This window comes from Mytilus edulis, chromosome 14 (genome assembly GCF_963676685.1).
Source record: "Mytilus edulis chromosome 14, xbMytEdul2.2, whole genome shotgun sequence".
Classification (NCBI taxonomy): domain Eukaryota; kingdom Metazoa; phylum Mollusca; class Bivalvia; order Mytilida; family Mytilidae; genus Mytilus; species Mytilus edulis.
Window position 1 is genome coordinate 65,901,264 of NC_092357.1, and position 15,828 is coordinate 65,917,091.

General features: G+C 32.0%; 1 protein-coding gene across 1 annotated transcript; it reads left to right on the top strand.

The window, feature by feature from the left end:
• The first annotated feature begins 282 nt into the window (after window positions 1-282).
• On the top strand, window positions 283-14,495 carry LOC139503569 (perlucin-like). The gene is made up of 5 exons (XM_071293369.1): window positions 283-416; window positions 9,304-9,404; window positions 10,138-10,258; window positions 11,398-11,614; window positions 14,420-14,495. The coding sequence occupies exons 1-5, from the start codon at window positions 383-385 to the stop codon at window positions 14,448-14,450; spliced, it is 504 nt and encodes a 167-aa protein (XP_071149470.1). The 5' UTR covers window positions 283-382; the 3' UTR covers window positions 14,451-14,495.
• Window positions 14,496-15,828: the final 1,333 nt, after the last annotated feature.

Below are 15,828 nucleotides of genomic sequence, written 5' to 3' on the forward strand. Positions count from 1 at the left end.
TCGATCACATGTACAAGTTGTTTCTTCCTATTCAAAGGATTAAATGTAAATACACTAAATACATTAGTCCATAATCGTATGACAACGGTTGGTTTTTTTTGTGTCGAAAAACAACAATTTATAACAGAAAAACGAATGGAAAATAATGATATCAATAGTTTTTCTTATCAACACAAAAGTTCTGATTACTTTAACACATATTTATCTTTTATTGGTAAAATTTGTGGCATCAAATGCTTATCAAATCATCTTTCACAACCTACAATAGCTAGTTAACAAGTTTATCTGCTTATCGCGCAATGAAAGTAAGGATATTAAGGTGCATGATTTTCTGAAGTCTTATCTATCAGGACATTATTATTCAACTTTTATAAGAACGATAATGGATTTTCGCGTGATTTTATTTGTTGGAATTTGTAAGTATATTCTTAGGAAAATAACGATGATGATGAACTTTCTATTTAAGAATGTTGCGGAACAATTTGATAAATATCTAACCCTGCTAAAATAAAATAGGGGGGTATAGAATAACGAAAAGTAACGATTGATGGAACGTACAAAAAAAAGTAAAATCACAAAAATATTTAAAAACTGAACTCCGGGGAACGTTCAAAAAGGAAAGATTCTAATCAAATGGCAAAATCAAAAGCTCAAAACCATCAAACGAATGGACAACATCTGTCATATTCCTGACTTGGTACAGTCATTTTCTTTTGTAGAAAATGATGTATTGAACCTGGTTTTATAGCTAGCTTAACTTCTCACTTGTATGACAGTCGCACCAAATCATATTATAATGACGACGATGCGTAAACAGAACAAACAGACATAATAGGTAAACATGTCAAAAATAGGGGTACAGCAATCAACATTGTGTTGTAATCTTAATCCCTTTAAAAACAAACAAATATGTGACAAGGAAGTAAAAAAAGAGAAGAAAGAGCGATATACTTTGGATAACACCAGTGAAGAAAGAAAAACAAAAAAAGTATCAACAATCGACTACATACTAACTGTGCACTGTGTTTATCCTCGACTGTACCATTCTAAATTATTCTGAATTTTTTTTTTTTTTTCTTTTTTTTTTTTAAAGGTTATTCATGTTTCATTGATAGTTTTTCACATTTGTTAGTGGATACATCAAATACCGGTACCTTATCCCGGCCTTGTTAACCGTTAGTAGTATTACATAGCAAATTTTGTTAGTACTTGTTAGTTTAATTTGTCTGAAAAACATACATTTATAAATTATAATATATTCTGAATTTTTCTGCTTGACGACAATCTTAACTAAACTCGACCGTAATGCTTAGTAATGCATGTAAATGTAATCTCATAAGCATCTTACCGATCATTTTTCCATTTTATATCATTAATTCTACATGTTACTAAACATGTATGTCATCATAATTACGGTATTTGTTTACCTTAACTATTGTGTCTGTATTTATATTGTATGTTTCTCTGTAAACTTGTATCTAGTTTTTAGAGAATAAAGTATCTATTAGTATCTATTGTATATTAACGGAACACAGTAGAAGACCTTTGATAATCTGAACCATACTTGAAAGTCTGAACTAATACTTGACTTGTCTGAAACAATCTCAATTCATTCTAGACCTGTACTTAACCTATTTTATAACCTGTTTTAATATCTTAATCTTTCTCGACCTTACGTCTGACATTGGGAACGTCACCATCCAAAAAAAAAACAACCCGATAATTTACAACAGGACATGAAAAAAACATCGCTTGTTATCATAAATTTAGGTATTAAGCTTCCAGTTAAAGATAAAGATGTCAAAATTCAGGAAAGGGTAGTGTTCATTGTTAGCATAAGCTTATTTGAAAGAGGGACGAAAGATTCCAAAGGGACAGTCAAACTCATAAATCGAAAAGAAACTGACAACGCCATGGCTAAAAATGAAAGACAAACAGATAAACAATAGAACACATGACAAAACATAGAAAACTAAAAAATAAACAACACGAACACCAAAGTTAAAGTCAGTTCGGCAGTACTAATCTGCTTAGTGTACATACTGACGTTTATTGAGAGCCAACATATCATCAAAATATCTAATATTCAATTTTTGAATCAGATATTGTTTCGATGGGTCTCTGCTGATTTTAGTCATAAATTGCACTTGATAACAATACAGAAATAGGTCTGCAATTTGTGATGCACAGTCAGTTCGTATTGGAATTCCGATAACCTGACGACATACGGATTCTCCATAGCGAAAAAAAGTTGATCTAGTAATAATTCAAGGGCAGTGTAAGTATCAAAGCAGGCCTAAATGACAAAGCTCTTTGTTTGTTATTACTAAAATATGACCGAAAAGAGTTTGAACATATATATTCACATTCCGACTTTTTAAATTCTTAAAATCAAGTGTGATTTTAAGAATCAGATTATGAGGCAAAGTTGTATAAAGGGTAGAAAAATCGAAACAATACCAGATTAGAAATCACCAAAATAAGCATGCAATTTATCAAGTACTTCCAACAAATATTGACTCCCCAAAAGTAATGCATTCCATTATTTTCTAAGGCCTTTAAAACTATGTTCATTACCAAATTATAGAAGAATCTTATGATTTCTTGTCAGCTTTTTCTCAAATCAATTAGAACCAGAAACATATTTATTGATAGATCGACAGATATACTGTTCTCAGATTAGAAAAAAAATTATAATTAGTATTCATAAATGTGTGTGCAAACATGTATGTACGCGTCGAACATCAACACATAACATTACTACTGAAAACCAAACACATTTCGTCATGAGATATTATTCGGAAGAAAATATGGAACGCCAACACTGTCTTATTATGCCCATTTTTCATTATATGTTGTGCATTTACCCTTATATGATGTGCATTAACCTTTATATGATGTGCATTTACCTTTATATGATGTGCATTTACCTTTTTATGATGTGCATTTATCTTTATATGATGTGCACTTGTCACCATATGATGTGCAAATATCCTTATATGATATGCAAACATCATTATATGATGTGCAAACATCATTATATGATGTGCAAACATACTTATATGATGCGCATATATACTTATATGATGTGCAAATATACTTATATGATGTGCAAATGTACTTATATGATGTGCAAATGTACTTATATCATGTTCAAACATTCTTATGTGATGTGAAAATATACTAATATTATGTTGAAAGATCCTTATATGATGTGCAAATACACTTATATTATGTTGAAAGATCCTTATATGATGTGCAAATATATTTATATGCTGTGCAAATATACTTATATGATGTGTACATATCATTATATGATGTGCAGTTTCCCTTATATTACGTGCAAACATCTTTATATGATGTGGTTGTGTCATTATATGATGTGCTTTCATCGTCGTTATGGTCAATGAACATGATTACGATTAGAATGATTACTGTCTACGTCATAACTGATTCCGATCTGCTACTGCGGAGTAACCGTTACTACTTATAAGAATCAAATATGTTGCTACCGTTTGGAAAATGGTTGAGACTTGAGATAAACCTTGGCATGTTAGTACCTCGTTTTAAGATGCAAAAAAATCACATCTGATCTTGTTGGAAAATTGTAAAAATATATATGAATTGCAAAGTTTTGTTTAAATCGGAAATCCTCAATAATAAACATAAACATACGGAGTCTACAATACGGTTAAGGCTATTGAATTGAATTGAATAAATAATTCTTTTATGTCGTGCTATATGATCGTTTTAACGAGGGAAGGCATTATATTTGTCAATTTCGGTATACCTAACGTTAGCAATTTTTCTATAAGAAGATAAAACACGAAGTTTAGTATTTTCATTTATGTAAATATTGCCTTTCTGATCATGTTAGCTGTTCGAGTTTCTCTTTATATATTCTCAAGATAGACACAAACAATTGGGAATAAATCGGACTCTGATAGAGTAATGGCTCATACAAGAAACCGGTCATTTGTAACAAAAAAAAGAGGGTATAGGAAAAGTGGCATTCAATTTTATATAGTTATAAATTTGCCGCGGTATAATGTTATGACGAATTCTTCGTCAACCGTAGGCATCAATCTTTAAGCCTCGTTTCGCTCATCTGAATTGTTAAAACCTGAAAATTTCTTCTAGCAGAGAATTTTTCATCTGATGCTATTATTGAATGAAGGTGTGGCAAATATTAATGAAACCACAAACGGCAAATCCAAACTAATATAAAAAAGAAGATGTGGTATGATTGCCAATGAGACAACTATCCACAAAAGACCAAAATGACACAAACATTAATTACTATAGGTCACCGTACGGCCTTCAACAATGAGCAAAGCCCATACCGCATAGTCAGCTATAAAAGGCCCCGATAAGACAATGTAAAACAATTCAAACGAGAAAACTAACGGCCTTATTTATGTAAAAAAAATGAACGAAAAACAAATATGTAACACAAAAACAAACGACAACCACTGAATTACAGGCTCCTGACTTGGGACAGGCACATACATAAATAATGTGGCTGGGTGAAACCTCTTAGCGGGGTCCCAACCCTCCCACTAACCTGTGACAGTGGTATAACAGTGCAACATAAGAATAAACTAGTTCCCTGAAGTCGCAAACAATTTTCATACTTCAGTACTTTGATTATATATGTTCTTGTCTATACCTTGCAAGAAAAGGTTTCTCTATTATTAGTTATCAAGATAGTAGCCAATAAAACAACAAAACTCTGAAAAGCCAAAACTACCCAAAAAGTACCTTTACTATAGAGTATATCCAGACACATTGCACTATTTGTTTTTTTTAATCTATTATGTTTCCAGGATAAACGCAAAATTCAAAACACCACTCTCTATATGTAAGAGAACAACAGGTCTCAGTAAAAAATAAATAAATGCAGTGTTTTAAGTTAATTTAGACACCAGATAAAAAACGCTCAATTCTCTGGTTTTGTTGGATTGATACGCACCTTCAAAAATTTGAAGGCTGAAATGTCATTGGCTGATGTAATATATACAAGGACAGAAAAAAAATGACGTGTTGTCAAATCCTTGTATCCAAAGCTGAAACAGACGATCTGTACATTATATATATATTAATAAATAAATGTGTTAGACACCGACTCTAGTTTGAGGGAAGGAGCACGTGTATTTCCTTTTTCGAAATTAAGAAAAACAACAAAAAACATGGTTTCATCATTGTTTTATTTTTTCCTCATTTAAATAGAAACAAACTATTTCGCTTCCCTTATGAAATAGATAAAATCTCTTTTACGAAATTTAGAATCCAACATTTACAAAACAACTTGCCCCCCACCCTCACATAAAAATATCAATGGTCGGTAAGTTAGTCCTGTTTAATTGAGCCAAGAGGTGAATACTAGTATATGCGCGGCTTCCCACGAAATCTTTTATATTGCGGGTAACTGCATGTCTAGTGGTGGTACTTTCGTCGTAGAATGTTCGCCTTGAGTGAGAGAGGTCGTGGGTTCAAACCCCGGCCGGGTCAAAACCAAAGACTTTAAAATTCTTAGTCACATGCTGCTTCCCAGCTTATTATATAAGCACGCGGGATTAAGGATTAAGAGCAAAAGCTGGTCGGCTCGGAATCAGAAAAATGTGTCCGGGTAAGGTGATATACATGTCTTCCTTCGGAATGCTACCTTTTGAACTAGCATATGGCAAGCCGTTTCACTATTTATTCGAATTTCAAGTTATCTCCTATTATATTTAAGATATCTTATATAATATATAAGATATCTCCTTTAAAATATAAGATATCTTATATAATTTCATTTTTATAAGATATCTCATATATTATATAAGATATCTCTTAAAGTTTATAAGATATCTTATATAATTTCATTTTGATATCTTATATACTTTATAAGATATCTTATATACTTTATAAGATATCTTATATACTTTATAAGATATCTCCTAAAGTTTGTAAGATATCTTATAAAGTATATGAGATATCTTAAATTTTTTTTTATATAAGATATCTTATATAGTTTATAAGATATGTTATATAGTTTATAAGATATCTTATATAGTTTATGAGATATCTTATAAAGACAATTATATAAGATATCTGATAAACTATATTAGATATCTGATAAACTTTATAAGATATCTAATAAACTATATAAGATATCTTATAAACTATATAAGATATCTGATAAACTTTAGGAGATATCTTATAAACTATATAAGATATCTCGTATAATATATAAGATATCTCCTAAAATTTACAAGATATCTTATATACTTTATAAGATATCTTCTAAAGTTTATAAGCTATCTTATAAAGTATATGAGATATCTTATATACCCATCGGTACAGGGGATATAGCTTTGTAGGTACTTCGAAGCATGAAAAACTATAAACCGTACATTCATTTAACTATGCACCGTACAGAAGGATTCATGTGGTCAGCTATACACAACGCTTCTTGTCGGAATAACATATCGAAAAATAACATATGTACAAAATATTTCAATGCCAATTATTGAAACAGCTATACTTATTACGCAACAACAGTGGCCTTCTATCAGAAAAAGAGTTGCAATGAATATAGAATCATGTCGGATAAGACGAGTGCCAACTTCTTTGACAAGTATTTGCACATGTTTTTAGTAAGGATTCTTGTTTTGGGCAAATAGTGAGACTTCTGTAATCACCAACCTACGACCAAATCATTTCTTAAAACAACAAATATGTTTAGATTGAAATACACATTGATATAATGTAAACAAAACAAAGATTTTCGTATCGTGTCAGAAGAAAAATCGATCACGATCCCTTGGTTAGTAACTATATCCGCTGTACCGATGATACAAGGAGACGCCAGCGAGTGGGCAAGTGTTGAAACAAAGAGTGATGACATAGTAATAAGGTGGACACAGAAATGACAAAGTTAATGCTTTTTATTCTATTTTTTTTTAAAGAGACGAAAAAGAGGAACAAAATGCAAAAGACGGGCGTCACCCCATTCATCTCGGTTTGAAAATAAAAATATTAAATACCCTAAATTGGAAAAAGCGTGGCAAAGTGTGATTTTCAGTGTTTTTTCCCCCTTTTAACTCAATAAATGTATCGTCTACGTAAAATCCGTTGCCATTACCGGAAAGGATCAAAATAAGTACCACAAAGGTAAAATCCGATCTAATCGGACGAAAAATTAAATCTAAAACACTTCATCAGGAATCAACCCCTTATATCTAAGAAATCGTTGACGCTACTCCAAATCTGTTGACATACTAGTACTAATGTTTCAGAATTTTATTAGCAATTAAAAAAATCTCCATTAAAATAAGTTAAAAAAATCTGTATATGCCAATATGTGCTCATTGTTGAAGACCGTATGGTGACCTATAGTTATTAGTTTCTGTGTAATTTGGTCTGTTGTGGAGAGTTGTCTCATTAGCAAAGATACCACTTTTTCATTTTTTATAATTTCCCACATAGCCATTTCGCATTTTGTGGGCACTACGTCGACTAAGCTTGCAGTCTGCGAAATTGGGTATTTTCTCACATAATTGGCGTTTTCTGTGGAAAAAAGATTGATTCAAAGACAAGTTAAAAGTCCTATCACACATATTTCCGACTTGGTAAGGTTTAAGAGGAGTTGCGGCTCAATGAAATCGGTCTACTCCTTTAGTAGCATAGATTATATACTAGATGTAATATCATTGTACATATTCAATACTACATTATAAATCTTACCATTTACAGATTAATATTATTCAATAACATTTAATAAAACAAAACCTTCTCGCCATAGTATGCATCAGTAGATAATTTTATAGCTGTTGTTATGAAATATTTTTGAAACAGACTGTGATTTCAATGGTGTCTTTTGCAATGAATAGAAATAAGCAGATGTGGCATGAGAGCCACTGAAACAACTCTCCATCCAAGTCATAATTTGTAAGAGGAAACAATTATAGGTCATAGTACGACCTTCAACACGGAGCCTATGCTTAAATCGAATAGCAAGTTATAAAAGGCTCTTATTTGTTATCATTTTTTCCACAGCCGGAGATTTCTTCAACTAGCTCCTGTATTAACTGATTTTAATCTTCAACCGAAATGTTTGAAACGTTGATTTTGTTAAATTGCTTTGTCTCATTTCCCCTATAAATTGCACTTTTGCTAGCGATAGACACATATTTGAGCCGGGTTAATAGTTTACAGAAGCAGATCGTAATCAGTTATGACGTCGACAGTAATCATTCTAATCGTAATCATGTTCATTGACCATAACGACGATGAAAGCACCTCATATAATGACGTTTCGACATCATATAATGAAGTAAACCTAACCACATAATATAAGATTACAAGCACATGATATAATGACACAACCACATCATATAAATATGTTTGCACGTAAAATAAGGGAAACTGCACATCATATAAGGATATGTACACACCATGTAAGGATCTTTGTACATCATATAAGTATATCTGCACATCATATAAGGATCTTTGCACATAATATAAGTACATTAATTGCACATCATGTAATAATGTTTGCACATCATATAAGAATGTTTGCACATCATATAAGAATGTTTGCACATCATATAAGTATATTTTCACATCATATAAGTATACCTGTACATCATATGAATATATATGCACATCATATAAGTATGTTTGCACATACTATGATGATGTTTGCACATACGATAATGATGTTTGCACATCATATTAGAATATTTGCATATCATATAAGGATATTTGCACATCATATAAAGGTGTTTGCACACCATATTATGACAAGTGCACATCATATAAAGGTAAAAGCACAGCATATAAAGGTAAATGCACATCATATAAAGGTAAATGCACATCATATAATGAAAATGGTCATAACAAGACAGTGTTGGCGTTCCATAAGAAAAGGTTATTTTTTTTATTAGAATCAATTCAACTTAATTCACCTTTTTCAAGTACGAAAATTAAAATGTAAAAGCTCAATACAAATAAAAACAATTTATCATTACCAAAACGCAATAGCAAAAAAATGAAAACTAGCACGTCGGCATTAGGAATTCACAAACAAATGGCAGCAAATAAAGGTATAGTGAAACCTGGCTAAACCGAATCCTGCATAAACCAAAAACCTATATGACAAAAAAAAAATCAACACCGTCATGCCAACTGTTTGCGTTGTGAACCTGATAAAACCGAACATCGGCCAAAACCGAAACTAATCTTGTTTCCCGAAAAGGCTTGGTTTAACATGTTTAAACAGGTTTCAATGTATCTAATTTTCTTTATTTTCATTAGCTATTTCTTGTGTGCAGTCGGAATGTCACAGAGGATGGTTTCATTATGGAAATTCTTGCTACTTCTTTAGTCACACACTGAAAACATGGGTAGATGCTGCAGTGAGTGTTGTTAACAAACTTATTTTCGCGGGCGATTTATTTTTTCCAACAATCGCGATCGAGAAGAAAATAACGGAAACATTAATCGCCGCGAACATGTGATCCTTGGATCTTTCCTATTCATCTACATTAAATATATTTGAAAATCGCGAAATTGAATCGTCATTAATTGGAAGAAAATGGTATAAACACAAAATAAAGAATAAAACATGAAATATGAAAATAGAATATATATAAATCAATACTAAAATTGAGGGGATATAAAATTTCTGGTTTGTCGTATCCTAAATTATGGTAACAAGTATGGTCTGGTGATGACGTTGTGCGTTATTATTTGCATTCTGATTTGTGAATTCCACTTGGTATTCTATATCTCCTTTTATTTATCAAATTAGCAACATTTCTCATGTTTCTATATGTAATTGTATTAACCTTTCTTTCATTTTAATGAGATTTTAAACACTCATTGACAAACACGACACACCACATAATTCTACACATGTCATTAAGTGCCAGAACTATAACGACAGAAAGAGAAGCAGTCACACTAACAAAACTTTCATCACTTAAAGACAAACATCAAACGAATGTATAAAAACTGTCGTATTCCTGACTTGGTACAAGCATTTTCTTATTTAGAAAATGGTGGATTGCACCTAGTTTTATATCAATGTAATGTTTTTTTATTTTCGTAGTGTTGTAATCTTAAAATTATATCATCGCATCTTTTCAGAGTTTTTGCAGAACATATAATTCACATCTAGCAACAGTAGAAACAGGAGGAGAAAATGCCTTTTTAACAGACACCATTGAACTTATCAAAAATGGAATCGGAAAAAGAGACATCGATGACAGTATGTTTATTTCTCATTATATCGTGTCATATATTTCTGATATTGTGATATTTAAATTAATCTTATCTCCAATACAGTTCTTGGAATATGATTGATTAAAAGCAATCGCGTCGGGTTAGTGTATATTTTATATTGGGTTTGTAGGGTTCCATATTGGGTAAGAAGGCGGAACGTCTTTCAATAAGCGATAAGTAGTGGTGTTACGTCACTTTATAAAAACAACACTGTGTTGAGGAAAAATCTAAAAGGTTTCAACAGACGAAAACAATGATGATGAACGATTAAAATAAATTAAACACATTTAAAGCTAACAAGTCGTTAATGTTGGCATTTTTGTAAAACCAATGAAAGTAGGTTCCTAATAGTAACGGGTTTGAAGACCGTCTTGGATTGTCTTGTAGTTTAATATCACATGTTAAGATAGTCGGCAAGATGAATGTGTCATGCATGCGCATAGTGTGCTAGTGAGCGTATACGATATATATGGGGTCAGTAAATTCTATATGGGGATTTGAGCTTCGCTCTCATCCCTTATATAATTTCTGACCCAATATATATCGCATTAGGACACTAGCACATTATGTAACTAATAATATCTTATCATATCAAAGGGCATCTATTTCTTAATTGAATGATGATTTATAGGTTTAATGAACCTTAACCCTAATAAAGAGTCGCATTTTATAATGACAAAAAAGATATTACCATTTGTTTTGAACATAAAACACTATTTGAAATATTCATTTGTCATATAGTTATTTCTCTTATGTAAACTAAATGCATTTGACATTGTGGTCGGCTTTATCATGTGTACACTGTGTACAATACTTGCATTCATTTATTGCAATTCAACACATACAGTGTACAGCTACAGGTTGCATCATACGAATAGCTAGTATTGAGATAGGGTACAATTCCTCTTCGTCGTACACATTTCAAATAAGACAAACCCACAAAACCTTATTCAAAAAGCAACATAGACTCATTTTAACAATTTTCTTTGAAATTCGACTAATTGCATTTGTTTAAATAGTCGTGCTTTAGATTGTGTTATGTTCTATGGACCTGGTAGTTCGGTAATTTTATTGATAATGTTTTATGACATATAAGGAAAGTAAATAATATTCTGAATGGTTTAGGAGACTTTTGGTTAGGGGGAACAGACGAAGTTATTGAAGGTGTATGGATATGGGCACCAACAGGAAAAGACTTGACATACACCAACTGGTTTCCAGGGGAACCAGATAACTGGAAAACTGGAGAAAACTGTTTAGAATTGGTTTTGTCTCATGATGTACTTGGAAAATGGAACGACCAAGAGTGTTCCTTTGTATCACACTTCATCTGTGAAATGGAGTAAGTAATTTTAATCAATACTTACCTATTTCAATCTAGTTATTCCCCTTCAGTAATAAGTATCTGTTACACGTAATTGCGGAAGCTGTTGAATATGAGTGAGTTGGTGTAATTAATGTTATCCTACACCAAAGGGACAGGAGTCACTGTAAAACATCAGTGACGGCAATGTTACCATATCAATAAGAAAAAATACAAAATACTAACAGCAGTCAACAAGGCATTTTAAATATGTCAAACAGTGAAGAAGATAACAAGAGTGCAATTAGACACCATAAGCAAATGAAAACACAGAACATACACCGGTTAATTTTATGACAAATTTCAAGCTCAAAACAACCACAGACACAGAAAACAGTGCATGTAGATAACGTAAAGAGAAGAATACACAGTGAAACAGCATGTCAAAAAAAAAAAAAAAAACAGGCTATGACAAATTTCAAGCTCAAACAACCACAGAAACAGGAAAGAGTGCACTTAGATACCATATGCAGAAAAAAACAATGAATTTCATGTACAAAACAAACACAGGTTATGACAAACTTCAAGCTCCAATTCAAACAATCACAGAAACAGGAAAGAGTGCACGTAAATACCATAAGTAGAAGAAAAACACAGAACCACAAGTTCAAAAGAACAGTTAAAATTGAGATCATGAAATGCATAACACCTAGGATGCATTCAAATGACATCACAAAATTCATTAAACATAGATAGTTGTCAATTCAGACTAGCATCTTTTTGTGTCGGGATGTATAAGTACCCGGCCACGTCTACTTGTATTTTTGTCCATCTGATGTGTTAAGCCTTTTTCAACTGATTTTTATAGTTCGTTTTTATGTTGTACTGTTATACCACTGTCCCAGGTTAGGGAGGGTTGGGATCCCGTTAACATGTTTAACCCCGCCACATTATTTATGTATGTGCCTGTCCCAAGTCAGGAGCCTGTAATTCAGAGGTTGTCGTTTGTTTATGTGTTATAAACATATTTGTTTTTCGTTCATTTTTTTACATAAATAAGGCCGTTAGTTTTCTCGTTTGAATTGTTTTACATTGTCTTATCGGGGCCTAATATAGCTGACTATGCAGTATGGGCTTTGCTCATTGTTAAAGGCCGTACGGTGACCTATAGTTGGTAATGTCTGTGTCATTTTGGTCTTTTGTGGATAGTTGTCTCATTGGCAATCATACCACATCTTCTTTTTTATAATGTATCTGTTTATGATGAAATACGGTTTTAAGAGGTCTTTTAAGGTAATCAATACTCAGACATGATAAATAAAATTGCACAAAAACAAGAACTTCACAAATGAAACTATGGTACTTTAGCTACTATTTATGTTGATAAATAAGAGGCAAGAAAAATTAATAAAAGTTCAATTCTATAACATCTTTTTTTAGTATATACAAAGCAAAATAATAAACTAAACAACATAGAATCGAAAGAACTGTCAATAAGCAAACTGGGTCCGTTGACAGGATAAACACTGAACGCCGTTCTTGTACAATTTGTTGCATATGTTTAGTCTTGGGTTAGCCTTTTGGGATATTAAATTTTAATTGAATAGGACAGGATTTCTTTTTACGCAATATCATGGGTAACTGATGGATCTTATCAAACCTGAAAAATCTACATTGCCAACTTGCTCTTCTGGTCCTTGTTGCAAGACTGAATTAACTTTACAATGAAGGTATTAAAAAGCAAAATCATGATATAAAAAAAAAACTCATTAACGGTACCACGCTTGTAACTTGATACGACAGAAGTTAAGAATCAGCAGTTGTACATGAATCAAAACAATTGCAAAAACAAGTTAAATACGAAGATATAGAGCAGTGAAATAAAAAAAATCGAAAAGCTGCTCAATATACAGATGAAGCAATATTCTCCTGGTGACAGAAAAAAACGGGTTTGGATTTGTACAATGCTGAAGACCGTATGGTATTCAATTGTTGCTCACATCCATGTCATTTGGTTTTGGCTGTAAAGTCGAACTTTAAAAGAGAGGCAAAATAAACAAGAGATACATGTAAATTCATAAGTCGATAATAAAATGACAATACCATGGCCAAAACTCAAAAAGATGAACAGTCAAACAACAGTACACAATACGCAACATAAAAAACCAACAAAAAACGAGCAACACGAACCCCACTAAAACTGGGGGGGGGGGGGGATAAGCTTTCCACCACATTTGTATACAAACAAGTGTAAATAAAACAGAGCAGTCTACTTACAAGAATAATTTTACTGCTTTAATTAAAAGACGTCTCCGACCTTGCTATCAACTATTCTTTTAGACCACCATTTTTCTTAAAATGTACTGTACCAAGTCAGGAAAATGGGAGTTGTTATCTTATAGTTCGTTTCTGTTTGTGTTGCATTGTCGTTTGTTATATGTTCACTTCAGTGTTTCTGTTGTTTCGTTGTTTTTCTCTTATAGTTGATGTGTTTCGTTCGGTTTTAGCTTGTAACCCGGATTTGTATTTGTCTCAATCGATTAATGACTTTTGGAACAGCGATATACTACTGTTGCCTTTATTTGTCGATTTGCTCCTGTTTGAATTTACCTTATTGTTCGGAATTTTTATTTTACTTTTGAACACTTAATATCGTATTTATTGAAAGTTAAAATCATAAATGAAGCACTTGCTCAATTATATAGTATCCACGTGCTCGAAAATAATGTACTCATGTTACTTGGATTTTTAGAATTGTCGTAGCTTTTTTTTGCATAATCTTAGAAAATTGACAAATTGTTTGTAATTGAACATTATGTTTTTTCTTTTTTTATACATTTACAGATTTCCAGCCTCAGGAAGCATAATTGGATAACTATCTTATCAATAAATGTATAGCCTTGAATGTGCATGATCAATTAGCTGCAAGACTTATCATGGCATTGCCAGTTTTTTCTTCAACCTATCAGTTTGTCTCTCCTTTAAGTATTATCCAGCTCTGTTTGAAGTTTGTAATAATTCATATAAAACGTAGATAAAAGTTATTCTCCTTGATTTCGTGCGAATATAGTAAAAACATTGGTGAAATATTTAAGTTGTTAATTTTCCTTCTTTCTGTCATTATAACTAATGCTGGTGAATACAAGGACTATTTGGGATTTGAAAATATCATTATCAGGCAAAAATAAAAAAATCAACGTTTACACGATATAAAATAAAAAACAAAATAAAAACAATTACTAGAAGACGAACAAATCAGACAATCAAAGAAATGTTTGGTAAACAGATAACAGATAACATTGTGTTATTTCGGAAACTATTCAGACATTTTCTCTAAAGGATATATTTTTGTTGGTATGTTTTCCTTATCTTCTTTTTTTTAATAGAATTGCAATTGGAGATGGGGAATATGTCAAAGAGACAACAATTTCTCTTAATTATATTAAATAATCGAAAACATAATAAAAGGAAGCAGCAAAAATGCAATGCAGAAAACTACTGAGCTTTGACCCCGTGTGTTTGTAATCTGCATACGTTATGTGTATTACAATTCAGAGATGAGGTATGCATGCAATTGAACCAACTATCCACAGACCAAAGGCACCAAAATTTCAATAATTACAAGTAGCAAGTTACTGTACTAACTTAAAAAGGTAACAAAACCACAACAGTATATATCAAGTTCTTTGAAATGCCATTCTTTACTTTTTTTGTCTACATGTATATAAAAGAAATTAAAACAAAATAAAAATGATATATCTATACTTGTAACGTAGGGAAAACACCAGTATTTGATTCAAATTCCAAAACCTCACCTAAGTAAATCTTTTAAATTACTAACTCCGTTTCACAGATGAAGGGTGATAGAAAGGATGTATCGTGTGGAAAACATCAACATCTGACTCAAATTTCAAAACCCCACCCTCAGTTTATCTTTAAAATTACTTACTCCGTTTCACAGATGAAGGATGATACAAAGGCACACTCTAGGTCGTTCAATGTTCCTAAATCTTAAGAATTACTTACTCCGTTTCACAGATGAAGGGTGATGCAATGGAACACTCTTGGTCGTTCCATGTTCCATGTGTACCATTTACCCATTACAACACAGTTTTCAGTTTCTTTTGTTACCTATTCTGACATCGTACTCGGACTTCTTTAAAACTGAGTTTTAATGTGCGTATTGTTGTGTGTTTTTATACATTGGCTAGAGGTATAGGGGACGGTTGAGATCTCAAAAACATGTTAAGACC